The 18669-nt window shown below is 43.8% G+C and overlaps 1 protein-coding gene across 1 annotated transcript in view; it reads left to right on the plus strand.

Annotated features, from left to right (window-relative positions):
- Positions 1–18669, plus strand: part of LOC116828607 (SPNS lysolipid transporter 2, sphingosine-1-phosphate) — a 166484-nt gene that overhangs the window by 101560 nt on the left and 46255 nt on the right. The window contains exons 4-6 of the mRNA XM_032786962.1: positions 12111–12262; positions 14526–14592; positions 17819–17961. Coding sequence (XP_032642853.1) covers positions 12111–12262; positions 14526–14592; positions 17819–17961 — 362 coding nt within the window. The remainder of the gene's footprint in view (positions 1–12110; positions 12263–14525; positions 14593–17818; positions 17962–18669) is intronic.

Here is an 18669-nt window from a genome sequence, read left to right on the forward strand (position 1 = left end):
CTTCCTCAGTAGTTACAATAGATGGAAAGGAGAGAGGAACTCTCTCAGCACCAATTGAGGAGGAGGGGGAGCTGTGAGGGAGCACTGTTTGCCCAAGTTGGGGAGAGGGAGGGCAGCCTCGCTTTGCTTTTAGCAAGGGAGGAGTTGTGTTCGCACCTCGCCTTACCCCCTTGTCTGTGCATTCAGGCGCATGCGATGCATTCAAAGACGTGACAGCTGGTGGTGAAGGTGTCTCAAATGCAGCTGTAGCTCCAAAGCCCTGAATTTCTACCTCATGTGACAGAGGAGTTCACTGGAAGGTGAGCTCATTTCTGCTACAAAAAATAAAGTAGACAAAATTATCAAAAAGAATATCCATATCAACTGTTAAGTAACAGTTCCCATCTCTGCTGTTTCTCCTGAATAGCACTGGCTCTCCTCTCTCCTCCTGGGGCCTGGAACACTCTATGGGAGCCTGACTGCCTGCTCAGAATATCAGCTCCCTGATTGGTAGAGGCAGAACAGCACCATGTCCTACTGAAACCCTTGAAATAACTCTGAACAGATTTTACTGTACGTAAAATACTGTTCCGTTCATAACAGTGCATCTGCTGCCCTTTGCTCTCTGTTCTTGGGTTCATTAGCTTGTCTAATATCCTGGGATGTGGAAACTAACGTTGTGGATGCTGAAATCAGAGGAGATGTCTCTATTGTTCAGTATCACTGTAAGCATAACTCATGCATACTGCTGCAAAGGCTTCCATTGCCGCTGCCAGCTCATGGTAATGAAGACAGCAGCCAGCACTGAGACATCAGGATTGCTAATCGGAGCTCAGGCATCCTTTTGGATGAGCCTGATGGAAAGAACACTGTGCTAGAGGAGACTTGCGCATGCCCTGCGCTGGATCTGAGAGTCCTTTTTCTGGCAAACTCTCATTAACTTCAACAGACCTGCTTGAGAGCTGAGTAAAAACTGAGCAGGGACCCGAGGAGGTGGCTCTGTGCACGTGTGTGCATGTGCAGGCATCTCTCCTCTCTATTTAGGAAGATGTTGGATGTTTAGGCTATTGAAAAACGTTTGGCGCACGTAAGGACATCCCCATGGAATCTGTGCATTGTTGGCCTGATCCAGCTACCATGGAAATCAGTAAGACTCTTTCTACTGTCTTTCATGGGAGTTGTTGGATCAGAACCTCTCTCTCTAAATGGACATGGTTATATTTGATTATTCTTCGTTTATTTTTTGTATCTTTGTAGCAGCTAGAGGCTCCAACTGAAATTGTGGGATCCTTTGTGCTAGGTGATGTATGTACACAACAGAAAGACAGATCCTGCCCTGAAGACCTTTGCAGTCTTAAGTATCTTTGTCTCATTCTATAAATAAATAAATCCCTGTGCATGTCCCTGTATGTGTTTCTTTTAGTTGAACAATGGGAAAGCTAGACAGTCAGTTCCAATTACAGAAAGAGTGACAGAGATAGAGAGGAGGGATAGCTCAGTGGTTTGAGCATTGGCCTGCTTAACTCAGGGTTGTGAGTTCAATCCTTGAAGGGGCCATTTAGGGATGTGGGGCAAAAATCTGTCTGGGGATTGGTCCTGCTGTGAGCAGGGGGTTGGACTAGATGACCTCCTGAGGTCCCTTCCAACCCTGATATTCTGTGATGTTTACAGGAGCAAAAATCATCCCATCTCGGCTCTTAAGCTGTCTGGTGGGGAAAGACCTCTAGACTTGATTGAGCTATTCAATGAGGAAGTTCAGTGTGGGTGGGTGGGTTTGTGTTGAATTAATTGCCAACCAGGATACATTTTTAAAGCGGTCTCTATTTTTATGAGACCCATAACATCAGTGTTTTGTGTGTCCTGCTGCAGTCATTGTGGACTCTCAGAGCTGAGCTTGATGGTGCACAACCCAAGATGTCATATTGCATAGGGTGCTGGAGTGTCTGTCAATCCTATTGCCTTGAATGTTTACTAAGTGCTAGGGAGTGCTTTATAAATAATTTTTATCATTGTTCATTTCAGCCCCATTCAAAAAATTAAGGGGATGGATGGAGGGAGGGGGAAATGTTCCTTAAATTGAACAGGACTGAATTGGCAAGAAAGAAATCCTTGTAAGCTTCTAAACGCATGTTACAGGGGAGAGTGAGTAAATATAAAATGCCCATAAACCTCATGTGGCCCTTTTAATGATGGTGATGAGACAGATGCACACCTTTCCAGCATGCAGGATTTAGTTATTGATGGCATTGCATGCTGCGTTTCAACGCTGTGGAAACCTGACTTGGCCAAATGAGTTTGGAAAGGAAAGCAGTTTGCTAGATTACGATGGCCTTGCAGCGCCATATGAGCCTGTTCCTAAGCTTTCTGGAGAATTAAATGTGATTTGGATGTGGAGTGTGTGACTTGGTGGAGTGTATAGTGTCTCTCACCGTTTGAGTCCATCTGTCCAGTCGTCTTATCTGTTAACTTTTAGCATGTCCTCTAAAGCTTCAGGAGAAGGCATTAAATGTCAATAGTTGTGGTCCTAGGTTGAAAAGATAAAGTGAAATGGAAGCCAGTTGTCTGAGGTGGGGATAAGAGCAGGTGGATTCTTAACTGCAGGTTGCCAGGACTAGGTTGGGAAAGGAGCTTACTGCAGGTGTCCTATGAAACAAAATGATACAATAATGATATGTCATCTAAGTGTTTGTCTTTATTGTGAAATAAGGTTACTCATGTATCGTTGCATTGCCATGAAGCATGAAAAAAGATTAGGCCTCTTTAATTGTCAATCAAGTTGGTAGGATAGGCCCATGAAAAATTGTGACTATCTGATAGGTCTGGCTTTTGTTACCTGAAAATATCTGAAATGTAAAGGCAGAGTCTCCAAGGCTCCTGATAGGTTAGAAATGGGGGCAGGTGGAGGTCTTCTGCATTAAAACCAAAACCTTCAACAATGGGTGCCTGAAGTCAGGCTTCCAAGGCTGAGACTTGCAAATCTGAATGGAAATTGGACATCCCTTAAGCAGCTTTGAAATTCTCAGCCCTAAATCTGTATTCAGATACTGAAATAGGTGCCTGGCTTTTGTAAATGATGAGCACCCAGCAGCTCCTGTTGACTTAGAATAGACTCATAAGCACTATGGGATGCACAGTACTTTTTTTTTTTTTTTTTTTTTGGAGACCCAAATGTTTAATTAGGTGCCTAAATAGAGATTGAGCAATAGCTGTAGACACCCATTTGTAAAACATCTTTGTCTAAGGTGAAAGTAATGAGGAGGAAACTTCTCACCAAGCTCCTTTCCCAGGATATCTTTCTGTACTGACTGATGGTGTAAATCTGACCAAGTTCGAGGGGATTTTAATCAGACAGAATCTCAAGCGCATTTTCAAATAAAGCCCTCCGTATTCAATCAAGTGTGACCGAACAACTCACAAAGGAGAGCTAAAGCTATTAACAGGTACTAGGAACAATTAGAGCAGACACTAGTGGACTTCATCTCCCTCCCTCTCTGTAATACTTAAATAAAATTTCTTCCTTTTCTCCTTGCTGCAACCCTTCCTTTCCTGGTGGAATACTAATGGCAGCCAGACTTTCCCAAAGGGGGCTGTTCTAAAGCCAGGTGCATGATACTGAGAGCTGCTGGGATCTTTAAAGCAATAGAAATCGGTTAAAAGTGAGGTGTTGATGTTAGATCATTGAAATTAGAAAAATCAGCCACCGTTTGTATTAAGGGTAGTTTGTAAAGGCTTAATAAATCAATAGTTACTTGAATAAATGATTAAACAATTGTTAGATGTTGACAGCTCAGTAATCTAGAACAGGTACTGCTCATGTCTGTAACGTGCTTATAACATTTAGTAGTCATATGTTAACCCTTTAGAAATAGGCTCTTAAATATAAAATGTGACTGAAATAATCCTAGAGCAGGAATAAATTGCTGTACGTAAAAGCTGAGCCTTGGGGAGATTTGAATGGGCTTCACCTGCTGGAAAGCAGTGTTTCAGAGAGGTCTGTCTGTGCCACTGGCCAATCGGAGGCACATGGCTCTTCAGAAACACTCAAGCTGCGGAGTGAGCAGGAGTGAGACGGAAGAGGAGAGTGCAGATCTGTATGCCTCATTAGTTAGGGTGCCGAGGATCACACTGAAGCACAGACCTCTTTAGATGCCCATACTCCAGCCTTGCTTCTTTTTTAGCCTGCTTGGAAGACGAGGAGTGCTGAAAACTACTTTTCTGTAACATACCTAAGCTTGGAAGGAAAAATGCTGCCTCAGAACAACTTCTTAGTTTCACGTAAAGATATTTACTTTGTATATTTTGATACGTGATGTTGACAATTTGTGTTTTAATGGGCTTTAAATTTTTGAATCTCAATATCAGCTGTCATTGATTATTGTTTGACACCCCCCCCCACAAAATTTTCCACAACTATGAGAATTTAAATCCATAAAAAAATTAAAAATAAACATTGATATTATCTGTTGAAATTGTTTAAAAAAAATTGAGTTTTGCTAAGCCTAAATATACCAGATGGAAACAAAACCGGCAGCTGCAGTGAAATCTTCCCCTAGGCTGCTCTGCGACTGTGACTCATGGTTGATCACGAGAACTGATTTGTAGGGAAGAGAGGGTTGTTTATAAGTGCATCTGCCAAGCAAGTGCCCATCACCCAAGCCTTTGTGTGTCCTTGCAAGTCTAAGACAAAGAAGTGAATGCTGTAAATTTGCGTGGCTTAAGATTGAGTTCTGACACCAGCCTGCAAGAATAAAGATCTCACACTGGCTTCCACCACCTATGACTCCTTGCAGGGTGAACTCTAACAGCCCTTCTGCTCCCAAGGCCCCGACCCCTAACCCCACAAATCCATCTCCCTGAGTTCTTAACTACCAGATACTCGGACTTTTCCCTTATGGTTCGTCACACTTGAAGGAATGAAACCTGCCCCAGTTATCAGTTTACTTTGGGGTATGCACTCCATATAGTTTGCACAATAGAGGCCAGCTAGTGGTAAAAAAAAAATAAAATAAACAAAAAGTTTATTTAATAGAAAAATCATAGATTCAGAGATGAAAGAGTAAGGAAAAGCAAACATGTACAAGTTACGCAGAAAATAAACATGAAGATGCATCCTCAGGCTTTATACTTCTATATTAGCTAAAGTCCCTTTTCTCATACAAGTTACCTGTTGCCACTGAACAAGTTCCTAGCATGCCCTCAGCCCTAGAGTGGAGCCAGTCTTTCCTGGACAGCACCCTTCTTAGAGGCTCCTTTGGTTTCTGGCTCATCTTAGTGGCCTATTCAGACTTTGGCATCTATGCTGGCACTCCTAACAAGGGGGCTAGATGCTGCTTGTTGAGGTAGTTTGAATGGCATGGACACATCTTCTTGAGGAGCTGGACAAAGATCTCCCAGTTCATGGACCCCGAAATGTGCAGCTGATGATAGAAAAATTTGATCCCTATGGGCCTGGACTATATATGTCCTACAGAAGACCCTATTCTCAGAGATTGTTAACAGAGCAACTTACATCATCACTAAATATCTTCCTTTCTTCATCTCTCCCAAAAAAAAAAGTTTTTTAAATTAATTTGGCAATGCATGAAATTGTAGGGTAGAGCACTCTTGTGGGCAGATGTGTAATAAAGTTGAGGCACGTATCATTGGCGTTCCAAATCTAGATATGGATCCAGAATGTTCTGGGATGTTTGGATTCAGGATTTTTGTTGTATTCATTATTCAGTTATGGATTTCCAACCCCTTTAAAAATTTGTGTGGTTCAGATTAGGAATTTATCGTTTAGGGCCATCTCTTCCACCAAAAGCAACAACTGTCATCCCACCATGTCTCCGAAAATAGCTTACAGCTGTCTCCAGTATCTACTCATCTTTCTCAGAGGGAGGATGTCCCTGTGCAATTTGGAAACCCACAGGTTCTTAAACACGATTCCATCTTTGCAGGGGAGTTAAAAAAATATGTCACCTGCATTTGTCATGCCATTTCGTTGTTCGCTTCTCCTAGGGAGTGTCTCTTTATGAGCTAAAATTTGAACTGTGTGTTTAGAGCTGCTAAGCCTGTTCCTCACAGTACTGATACTACAGAAGCACATTGCTCTTCTGGCTTGCATCATGATTTTGGAACACCTTTGCATACCTGCGGTGAAAGGTGTGGTGTGTCAACTTTAATCATTAGAACCCAACACGTGCGGATATGTTTGGGAAAGCTGTTAATAGAGCACGGCAGAAAGTGTTATTCATCTGGTCTGAAAATACTGGTCCTGTTTGACTCATGCTGAATTATGCCTTGTGTATATAATAACAACGCCATGTTTAGCAACTCTCCGCAGTCCACACTGTAATTTAATGGAGCTGAGTCTCCGTTAAGGAAATTAAATGTGGGATCTTCAGGAGGTCAACTTGGTGGGTTTTTATAGTTAGAAGAAAATTTTCACATGATGCAATTGATGTAGCTATACTGTTGCAATCCTGTGTTGTGGACAGTGTTGCACCAGTGCAAAACGTGGATTGCACATGTGCAGTGCATCTATACGAGGGATTTGCACTAGTGCAGCCACTCCAATGTAGTCAGTGCTTAAAGTGTGCTAGCTTACGGACTCAGCGAGTAAAATTTCTCAAGCTCTGGCCGGGTTGCTGAGGGGCACACATTTCGGCCCTGGCTGCTTTCTCCACTGCCCCACTGGGGTAAAGCAATAGATCAGAGCTGCTGCACAAGCAGGCAGAGTTCCCCCATCCCCCAGTCCAGAACAGACATGGTGCAGAGGCCTAGAAGCTGCAGGAGGAACTGAGTTGCAGAATTGATGTGGTGATTGGGGGAGAGGCAGTTGTGATGTCACTTCTGTTTCTTTAGGAAATAATAGACACCCCCCTCACACACACTTTTTTCAGTCCACTTTAAGCACTGAATGTAGTTAGACGGGTGCAAATTTCCCTAATCTGGACAAGCCAATTTTTCCTTTGTATTATGGGATCCTTTACAGCTACTTCACATTCAGATGCTTAATGACCCAGGCTTATGGATCACATGGCTCTCTAGACAAGGCTGGTTCTTCAGTTTTATGCATACTTTGGCAGATTATAGGTTTATCAGTGGCAACTAATCTTGTAGAGAACTGTGGCCCAATTCCTTTTGTTAACTTATTTAAAGACAGAGAGAAAGAGGTAAGGTCGTTATTAGACCTATTAAAACAAACATTACTCACTCAATGGTCTGTGCCACTGGGCTAAATGTGTAATTAGTGGCTTCATTCAAACACGATTAAAGGCAGTCACATATACTCCTTAGTCAAAGGACGTCCTGGCCTACCGAATTCTGATGTAACGTGTGAGATCAGGAATAAAAACAGTATGAAGATGTTAATGTAAACCTGTTGAGTGTGTGCTATAGAAAATTGCAATGCCTTCGTGCCTTGTAAATATTTTAGAGTCCAATAATGAAGCCCTTACTGTTGTTTGCATTGTGTGTGTGCCTGTTTAAGAACTGAGTAAGGATTCAATCTGATTTCTAGCTTTTAATAGGATTGTAGAGATTGGCAGAATGGATCAGTCCAGGGACCTCTTAGCCCAGTGTCCCCTCTCCATCAGTGTCTCCATCGGTCCAGCTGAAGGTGCAAGAAACCCAGCAGTGGGCTGTTACGGAATAGCCTACCCTTAGAGAAAATTCCTTGCCAGCCCTTATTAGAGGTTGGCTTATGTCCTGAAGCATAAAGATTTATACATCTTCCAAAACTTCTTTATTTTAGTTACGACTATGTACAACCCTGTATTTCCAGCAATGGGATTTGTGGACAAAGCAGTAAAGCCATGGGAACTTGGAGAAAGGCCACATTTCCCCTTAAAGAGACTGGAGGAGAAGAGCCAGGTCCACCGTTCCTGCTTTGCCGCCATCCACTCCGGGTGGTACGCCCCGTGGTGACGTGGCTTTCAGGGGAGTGTCCAACAAGAGTTTCAGAGACACCATCGCTCTACCAGCCTTCATCCTTTCTCCACCATGTCAGCTTGTGAGGAACTTGAACCCTACCGCGCTACTCTCTCTCCTACTGTCTGTACCCCCACTTTGGTGCTGCTAGCGCCATGGCTGGTATGTCTAGGGCTTGAGAGTGCAGCAGATGGAGGGATGTGGGTCTGCATGCTGCATTCACTTCTGGGGGCTACATCCTTAGGTGCCGGGGGGTCATTGGCAGACATGATGGGAAGCAATGGAAAACCCATACTCCTGAGTGTGATCATTAACCTTTATTGAAAACAAAGTGTTTGCCTTGCTAGTTCTTACGTGTCCAAAAATTCCACCAAGTTGTCCTTGCTGACCCAGGGAAAAAAGCACCCAAACCTTGAGGTTCTGGTCTTAATTTGTTTGCAGATAAAATATGCTTAGGTGCTGAAAGCTGATTCAGGCTTTTAGAATCCCCCAGCAGAGTTAGAAGTGTTTGCACAGGGGAACAAATTACAGAAGAACTACACAGTAATGTTTGAAGGAATAAACTTCTTTCATATGTGCCTGTCCTTAATTGGGAAAGAGTAAAATTCGATTAACAATTCCCACGCTCTGCTACTCATGCTGTTATCAGAGCCAACTTGGTCCAGAGCAGACAGGGTGGCCAGGGCATGTGTCTCATGGTTCTGCCCAGGCCTCGGGGTGTGACGAAAAGGAAAAGCAGTAGAAAGAAAGGGACTCAACCTAATGGAAACTGTCCTACCCACCCATGGGGAAGAGACATGCAGGTTTGAGATCAGAATAGATTATCACAGTTGTCGTTTCTGGCCTTTGAAACTATCAATGTATGTGTATGGTATGTCTCTTTGTATCTATTACATCTGTGGACTTCCTATTAGTTCACTGTATGACTGTGGCCTCCGCATAAGAGTTTGGGAATGATTGTTTTGGTTTGGGGTTTTTTTGTCTGTATGGACGGAAGAAAATGACTGATTCCTTGCGAGAGGACCATACTTTACCCTAGGCACCTAGTGAGCTTTTTCTTTTCACATTGACAAGAAAAATGTTATAACACAACGGTCCACTGTGTTTTAAACTTGGAAGATTAGGCTTTGGTTCATACAGCGAAATGACTTATTGAGTAATTTTATCACTTAGGTTCTTAGATGATAGGGGCTATCGAAATAACTTGGAGAGGTCTCTCAGTAATATAAATCATGTTTAATCCGGGGGCTGAGTACTTAGGATATGACTAAATAATGCCCTAATCTGATATTATGTTTTTCTATCTTCTGTCTACCTGCTAATCTGGTTAGGTGCTTTTGTCCATTGCCTTGAAGATTCCTTCTGTGAAATGCAGCACTGCTTACATCTGTACATGCGTTTTTCTCGTATGCGAGTCTTATGTTGATCACCATCTATAGTCAGAAACTCATCGCTCAGGCCTGGTCTACACCTAAAATTTAGGTCAACTTAGTTGCATTGCTTCGGATTGTGGAAAATTTTGCACCTTGTGCAACGTACTTACGTTGACTTAACCCCTACTGTGGATGCAGTTAAGTTGATGGAAGAATTCCCTTCCATCAATGTAGGAAGCATCTACGCTACAGTGGCAGGGCTGCAGTGCCATAGCCGTGCAGCTGTAGTGTAGACGTCCCTTCAGACTCCCAAAGCATGACTGAGAGAGTGGCAGAAATTCTGGAAAGAGGATTTGGTGCTGTGTGTGTGAGAATGAGCCCTGATGGTGGATAGGCTACCAAGGGCTGCAGGTGTTTTCAGTGTACTAAGACTCCAAAATGTTCTCAATACTGGTGGAGCTGAACTGGTGTTAGCAACAGGGGGAAAGCGTTGCACAGAATGCGTAGGCAAGGTTTGACAGGTGACTGTTGCAGTAGCAATGATCAGCGTAAAGCCCGCACAGTGTGGTTATTGAGAACTGTACTTGTTGCTGTATCTCTCTGGTGGTATTTTCACACAGATAAAGTTTTAGAAAGGTCAGCAAGTTGGCCACTTTCCTGTCATGGTTGACATTTCATATTTACTGGTTATTGGTCTGGAACTGAGCCTCTTTATCCCCATCTCCATCACATGTTGGGATCCGTATCTGAACCACGGTTGGTTTTGATTTTGCAACACCAGAAACCAATGGATGAATGTGTGCAAACCAAAACCAGCCTCCAGTTTTGCCCAGTTCTAATCCTGCCTCACTTAATGCATTTAGCATGATGCCACTTATCCCAACTGCATTGGCTACCAGTGTGCCAGTCACAGGCAGTGTATCTCCACAGCATTCCTGAATGGTTTAGCATTGGGCAATGGGCATAATTTAACTGGCTTGAGTCATGATGTTGCCTTTTCTGCAGGCACCCACGTGCATCTGTTCAGTATGACGGGGCTAGAGGAGACATTTAATTATACCTGTAATAGCAAGTTATAATTACTTTCAGAGAATGCATACCACGGTAGAACTGGCATCCAAATAAGAGGTTGATGATGGGCTGTGCAAAGCACTGCTACTGTATTTAGAGGAAGCACTGAAATTGTCTACCAGCAGATGTATATGTGGTAAAGCAGGTGCTTCAGCACCCACGTTTTACTGCTCAACTCAGCAAGGACTCTGTATTATTGGAGTGGGGAACCTGGAAATCAAGAGACCTGAGTTCCAATCCCAGCAGTGCTTTAGACTTGTGTGACCTTGGACAAGTCACTTGCCCTCTCTCTGACTCAGTTTCCCCTTTGTAAAAGGGGATCAATAACATACTCGCCTTTGCAAAGTGCTTTTGCATTTGAGGGATGAGTTCAATCCATACAGCTCCAACTCTCCCAAGTGACCTACTGGATAACAATAGTGACCGTATATGGGGACCTGTAAGGGTTAGATGTTTAAAGTTTGGCTTCCCTCAGCCCTTTTCTTTGTCTTTAGTCTGCATCTGCAATGAATTGCTGTGGCATTTCTGCACCTGCAGTTTTTTCTGAGTGCAGCTCATGTTGCTTTGATGTCTAAATATGGGTTGTACTGGTGCATCAGGTAGACAGACATCAAAGTGGCATGAACTATGCTTGAAAACAGTTGCAACCAGAAAGCTGCAAGCATACAGACAATCTGGCTTGAAAATCAGGTGCTTATAGCGTTCTGTATAACATCAGATCTGAGGGGAGCCCCCATCAGGAAATGTGTTCTGTTAGTTCCCTGACGTCTGTGGAGAATTGCTTTTCCTCTTCCATGTTGGCTTGTATTAGATTTCAGTTTGTTGCATCTCACATTGTTCTAACATATTCTGGTCTGTATTGAGTCTCTGTTCACTTCCACTGCTTGCAGACAGTGCACTTGTTTCCAAGTGATTTCTGTCACCGGCTTTACATTTGTGCAACATGTACAATTGCCTAGGATGTCCCTGAATCCCCTGTTATTGATAAGCAGCACACTGACTGCTTTATAAGTTAGGCCGGGTCTACACTACAGACCTATATCAGTATAACTAAGTTACTCCGGGGTGTGAAAAATCCACGCCCTTGAGCGATGGAGTTATGCCGACCTACCCCCATGTAGACAGTGCTATGTCAAATGGGGGAGCTTCTCCTGTCCCCATAGCTACCGCTTCTTGGGGAGGTGGATTATCTATGCCGACAGGAGAAGCTCTTCCATACTTTTTTGAAGAGTCTTAAAAGTTGCACCAGGATTGACTTTTCAGCCCAGTGCTCTGTGGCAACTTGGATAATGAGGATTTATACTCATAATTTAAGACCTCCAAATACAAGAGTCATCATCAGTTCTGCTCCCCACAAACCTTCCTCTAGGGTTGTTGTGTTTATATCCATAACCCTCCTATGGTTGAGCCTCCCCCTGAGAGTGAAATGAGAATCTCCGGCTTCCCATTCTTTAACCATATTAGCTGCCAACGTACACTTCGTAGCCAGAAGGCTTGGAACATCTTCTGGAATGCAAATTAGGGCAAGGGTTTATTATTACAGTTACTTTTTTAAAATATGTGTAAACCACTACAGAAATATGGTGTAAACCACTACAAAAATACTGACATTTTCCCTGAGAATACAAACATAAGGAGCAGTGGTAAGAGTAACAGGAGGATGAGGGGGGTAAGTGTTATTGACTGGTCACATGGGCTTGCGTTTCCATGCTGGACTGTTTCATTATCTACCATTGTGATGACTGATTAATTTTTTCTTATTACTTCCCTCAGTATTTCTGGCTCCTCGTCCTCTCACGAGGTTTGGTTGGCATCGGTGAAGCCAGTTATTCTACCATCGCTCCCACCATCATAGGAGACCTTTTCACCAAAAACACCAGAACCCTCATGTTGTCTGTCTTCTACTTTGCAATCCCTCTTGGCAGGTAACCAGTTCACTGCAGTTCTCTTCAATTACCAAATATCCGAAGCAGCTGACAAGAAAAGACACATTTTCATAGATTTGAATTGTTTTGTAAGGGAAAAGTTTGCAGGTTGATGGCTAGCATAGGGGCTGCTTAGAAGGAACGGGTTCTGATACCTGTTTTGCCATTGATTCATGTGCAAGTTTGTTCAACACCCTTGCATGGAATAAATCTGAGGTATTACTAATTAACAGAGCTAGATGAAAACAGAAAATAACTATTTAGCATATACATTTTTGGAATAACTGCAATATTACTCGTATAACTGATGAAAATGTTATACCAGTTTTCTTAGTAGTTGTTTTTATTCATTTGAGATACGGGCCTTTTTGAGTCAAGTTGTTACAAGTTACCATATACTCTAGAAGAGTCATTAGGTTAAGGTGCTAAGGGCTAAATTTTCAAACCTGTGAAAGAATAATTGCTGGCACATCTACCTAATGTGTGTGAATGTTGGAAAGTGCAGGTCAGATCCATAATGTAGCTCTTGAAATTTTGGCCTTTCCAAAGCATTCTTTAGCTTACACTCAAACTCTAACCGACTTGAATCTGCTAAATTTGGCAGAGACGGTCTAGAGGACCCAGTGGTTAAAACCACAGTAGCCTGTCGGTGTTAGTACTCCCACCACTGCAGCGACAACTGTGGAAAATGACTTTTAAAAGTCTAAGGTAGACAAGGGTGAGGAGAGCTGCTGTAATGAGCATTCACGCTTCAACTTACAGAGAGGAGTCAAGGATCATACAGCCCATAGTCTCCTGATGAATGTAACAGCCAGACTCAATCTTTGAGTAATTATTTCCCCTAGCACTTTCTTTCAGTTGAGTTCCCTTATCAGCCCAATGCAGTATCTAATTGTTAGGACTAGAGAGATCCTGTATTTCTTACAACGGTTGACCCTGCATTGTGAGATTGTAGACAGGGTGGGCTCAGACAATGTGGATCCAGATTCCAAGAAGCAGACGACTTCCTCTGAAGAAGTGGCACAGTGAGTTCATTTCCAGAAAGGGAAAACCTGGAGAGCAGTTAACTCCACCATTGCAATGAAAAACATCTGGATTAGGATGGTGATACGCCAGCTAGAATTTATGGCAGTAACCTTAAAACAAAGATTGAAACATTCTTTTGCTCTTCAGGAAGAAGAAATGGCTGGTCCTGAACTGATGGAAATAGCTTTTTCCTAAACAGCCCTAGGAAACTGAATACTTTTATGTAGAGAATTGAGCTGAGCAGTGGTTGGCAACAAATCAATTCCTTCCAAAGACAAACATGCTTGATAATGGCAAATGGCTAGAAATGGGCTCCCGTTGCTCACTCTGGCTCTGGACCTGATTTTTTCCCAAGTCTGATGGAGTTTGGATCCGTGGTTTGGTTTTGGAGCCATATCTGTGAATGGCTCAGCACCAGAAAGTTATTGATGGTAACTCGGGTGCCTGCATGATTTAGAGGGCTGTTTGGCAACAGCCAGCCACCCTGGAACAGCTCTGGCAGCTTTTACCCAAGGCACCCTCTGCGCTGAATGCTGGCATTTTTGGGAAATTGATTTCGTGCCTGTTCATTTCAGTTCTAGGGAAGCATCATTGCAGGTCACCAGCCCGACCACTCAGCTAGAGCTGCCTTTTATTACCTGATCATAATTCTGTGATACCTGGCTGAAAGTCTGCTGGCTTCTCTAACCTCCTGACACGTTTATGATATTTGGCTGTCAGCCCTATGTGCTTGTTCTTCTAAGATTTTGGGTATGAACTTATTAAAAAAACAATCTCTTGATGCATGTTCGGGAACAACTGCTGTGAAATTAAGAGATGGCATTTAAATGGTTCGGTGCAGTATAAACTTGATGGCACTTCTTATTAATTCTAGGTCTGGGCCCAAAAACACAGGTGCTCAGCTTACTGCAGTGATTGGTGTGATGTAGGAAACTGAATGGGACAGTCTTTGGATCCTGGGACTTTGTTTCAACCCCTTATAGGGCAAAGGGCTTGCAGTGAAGTTCAGATCAGTAGCTAAATTTTCACCAAACTAGAGGCTATTTGAACCCATCATGCTGTTAGAAGATACACATTCTCCGCTTTTAGTGATGCTTACTCTTGTTTCTGCAGGAAAAGGGAACTCACAGATAGGGCAGCTGACCATGACTGTTCTGTCTGCATTTCATGGTCTTTGAGAACAGCTACGCCTGTAGCACTTGATTAAAACTGGCTCCCTTCTTTGTACTTTTTGCAGTGGTTTGGGATACATCACTGGATCAAGTGTGAAGCAAGTAGCAGGAGACTGGCATTGGGCATTGCGGGTAAGCACCTGTCTCATATTCAATAAGTCTGTTAAAATATCCCTGGTGAATTCCCACACAGAAACATTAGAACTGGCCAGAAAACAGAGTGTAACTTTCATGAAAACTTTCTGAAAATTCCCAGCTCTTCAGCTGGGCAAAAATTTTGAAATATGAGATTTTGTTGTCATTTTTCATCAACATTTTGCCAACAAATTGACAGAATTTTCGCAGTTTTGCAGGTGGGTGAAATTTCCATCTCTTTTCCCGAGCAAAATGGAAAATTTCCAATATACTCCAATAAGCTGGCACTTGTCATTGTCACAATCTTTATCCCATTTCAAAAGAAGATGGTGCTACCTCATCATGTTTTACTCTGCCTTACATAATCCAGGGGCTGCACCATCTTCTGACTGAACAGTATTTAACAGGTTGAGGTTAAGGGCAGAAGAGGACTTCTAGGCAGGGCAGGAGAAAAAAACTGGAGCACTGGAAAGATACAAGTACAGATATTAAGCATGTAGCAGACAACACGTATGCAGCTCCTGGACAAAAAGGGAAAGGTGTTTATTGTTGGTTCTTTGTGCTTGTTTCCCTGCCTGGGAGTAGCAGATTTCCAATCACTTCATTATCAGTCAACAGTGGTTTCTTGATAGGCTAGGGAATAGGAGGAACCTTAAATCAACTTGGTTGCCTTTCAATCCCCTGCTATCAAGAAATTCCTGCTTTGAGGAAAAAACACTTTGTTCCAGCTTCCGCTTGTTTTTCTGCCCAGAGACACTCAGTTTCCTTCTATTTTAACCTCTAGGGACCTTGATAAATGTGTTGAAAAGATAATAAACTCTACACACAAATGCATACACACACAGTGATGTCTTGAAATTGCTGGCAGGAAGTGGCCCAGCAAACCTGCTTTCTGGCCTTTGACAGTCTGGCCAGCACGGGGTTGAGTGAGATGCTCTCTCAGGGCTGGCAGTTCCTGAAGGCAATTAATTGCATGAAGCTCGTGCCAATGTAGTTTATAACAGCGGGTGCTGAAATACATGGATTCCCTACCTCAAACAAATGGCATTTTTTGGTGGCTGGAAGTGAGAAGTGAAGCCAGTAAAGTCACCAGGAATAGTCCATCAGTAGCTGGCTGAGTGGGGAGCAGATTTCAACCAGGAACCTAGAATGAAAAGAATTAAGTTTAATACTATGACGTTTCAGACCAGAAAATTGGCCACTTTACCTAATGGCAGGAATGCTTTAAGGGTGAAGCTGACTTCTGAGCAGAGGAGCAGCGCTACGCTGAAGCCCTTCATTCAACACATTGTGTTTAAATGAGTCTGATGTGTTACATAGGCATCATGCTGGCCTAGTGCATTGAGATGAAAGGCCCCCTAAGGCCGTAGTTCTCAACCTTTTGGGGCTCAGAACCCAGTTGTAAACCTTGATGGCGTGACCCACGATACAGCTTTAGTGCCAAGTACATCTGGCTTAGGAAATATTTTTCGTACCCGCGAGATATAGTATACACATGAACATAATAAATGCTAAAAAAGTACACTTATGCATAGTGGTGGCTCCTGTCCTGCTGGGCTGGCTGGGCACAGCTCCTCGCTCCCAGTGTTGCAACCTCTGGGGTCACAGTGCTGCTCAGATTTGTGTGAGTGGTGTTGTGACCTGGTGCATGGTATCAAAGCATCACTCACTCAAATTTGGCCCACCCAGCCCCTATCATTGTGAGAGAGGAGTGGCTGGACCAAACCTGACTGGCACTATAACCCTGTGGACTCGGTCACAAGCCCCAGAGTGGGGCACTGAGCCCAGTCAGCCCTGAGGGACCAGAGCTGCAGGAGCCGCCAGTGCGGGGTGATTGTGAGATGGGCTTTGTCTGCAGCCCTCCCGCGGGCCTCCCATGTGACTCCTTGTCACATTCTGGAGACCTAATTTTGGGTTGTGACCCACAGGCTGAGCAACCTTGCTCTAAACGGCTAACGGTATCATTTGATGCAGGGAGTTACCATTAGCTCCCTTCTCTTCAAGTGAAATCTCCACCTTCGTTTCTGGCAAGAGTCTTTCTGGGCTCCTGTGCTTGTAGATCCCAGGTTTTCTGTGCGTCAATCTCTCCATCATGTTCTATGCAAACGTCACAACAAATTGCCAATGATAACTTGACTGTACAAAACATATGGAAACTGTCAGGAGACATTGGTCTGTCTTTGGGTCTTGTCTACACGGGGACACTTACGAAAGTTAATCCAAATTTACTAAAGGTATGAATTTAAAAGGCATTAGTTAAATGTCAGTAACTCACAAGTTAATTAAACTAAATCGAATTAAGATCACTTGAATTCTGAATAGGAGAGGAGTTTCATGTGGTTTAATTAATCCACTTAAAATTCACATCTTAAATTAATTCAGATTAACTTTCTTGAGCGTCCTCATATAGACAAGCCCTAAATCTAGTAGTGTAGTGAGTGTAATTGCTTATTTCCTAGGTGTGTTGCTTTACTGTGTCACCTCTCGTGATCTCACCAGATCTTCTAACCTAGGCAGGGTCATGCTAGTCATACTTGGATGAGAGACCGCCGAAGAAGAACCAGAGTGTTTGTAGCAGTGCTTCGTAGGTTTCAGTCTTCCCTGTAGTTCAGTAGTAATTCCAGTGCCCCAGTAGAGTGCTAGAGGATGCTGTGTTGCTGAAGGAGCTGGTCTTTCAGTGTCCTCTTCTGTTTTTCCCCCTCTCTAGCTGGAATGCTCTATGCAGGGAGCATTCAGGAACTGGCTGAAGATGGAAAGCCAGAGGTGGGCAAGGGACACGTGCATGCACTTGCATGTGTAGTAAGGGAAAGGTCAAAAAGTGACTCCCTCCCAACATCCAGAAAACCTTTCATTTTCCTGGCATACCACTCCAGACACACTTCAAATACTTGTAGAAATTAGCCTGGTCCCTAGCCCACCTGGGAGTAAACTGGCTTCCTAAGGGTTAAATGTCACAGAAGACGAGCTGGGTACATCAGTAACACAGAATGTGACCATCTTAATCACAAGCATCCGCAAAGCTGAGATACAAGAGTAAGTAAGAGTCTCGACAGTGACAGAGAAAGGAAGGAGAGGAGCAGATGTGGCAGTGGGAGCATACAGATTCAGACCAGATGTAAAGAATCTGGTCACTGAAATGAAACTAATGCAATCTGTTTCTTTTTGACTAGCCGTGGTAACCACTGGCAACTTTCTGTGCTGATTTCCAGGTCCTCTCTTTCAGGTATCTCCACTCCTAGGCATGATAACAGGGACACTCATCTTGATATTTGTACCTGTTGCTAAAAGAGGCAATGTGGAACAGCTGGGGGGACAGCTGAAGGCTCGGACCTCATGGCTAAGAGACATGAAGGCACTGCTCAGAAAGTAAGAGAGCTCTGCTAAAATGCGCTTGGCCTTTAACTCTCAGCCTGGGAGTCAGATAGCATTTGCCATTCTACTGCTGTGTGATTTGCAAGTGGCAGCACTCGAGGAGCAGCAGAAAGCATGATCCTTGGGCCTGAGAAAGGAAACCACAGTTGTGTTTTCACAAGGGATGATCTCCAGTTGGAATCCAAATTTGGATCTACCCTTTCCAAGGTTCAGATTGGAGGGTTTCCTAAGGTCCATATCTGGTTCTTGCTTCAGGGAAGCTAAAGTGTGGAAGTGGAAACATATGAAAGAGCAAATGGTGTTACTGGCTTTCAGCCCTTTTTTCTGTCTTGAGGGGCACCAGAAAAGGAGATCCCTTCCTGGGGGAGGGGGAATTAAATGTTAAAGTGAATTTTGAGGAGCAAATATACAAATGCATGCACTTGCTTGCAGGCCCGCACATGCTTGCAGGTATATACATGCTTACACAGTTCCACATTGCTATGCACCCACACTTTCACAGTGTCAGCCATTGTGCTGCACTCGCTGTCAGGATGTTTCTGGGACTACATCCGAGCACATCTCCATTTACCCGCAGATTGCCCTGGGAGCAGGACCGGCGCTAGGGTTTCTGGCGCCCTAGGTGCTGGGACACGCGGCTCCCTGACCCCGGGGGGGGCAGGGCGCCCTGGGCTGCCGGGTCACGGCGGCGGCTCCCTGACC

The sequence above is a fragment of the Chelonoidis abingdonii genome, chromosome 20 (genome assembly GCF_003597395.2).
Source record: "Chelonoidis abingdonii isolate Lonesome George chromosome 20, CheloAbing_2.0, whole genome shotgun sequence".
Taxonomy (NCBI): domain Eukaryota; kingdom Metazoa; phylum Chordata; order Testudines; family Testudinidae; genus Chelonoidis; species Chelonoidis abingdonii.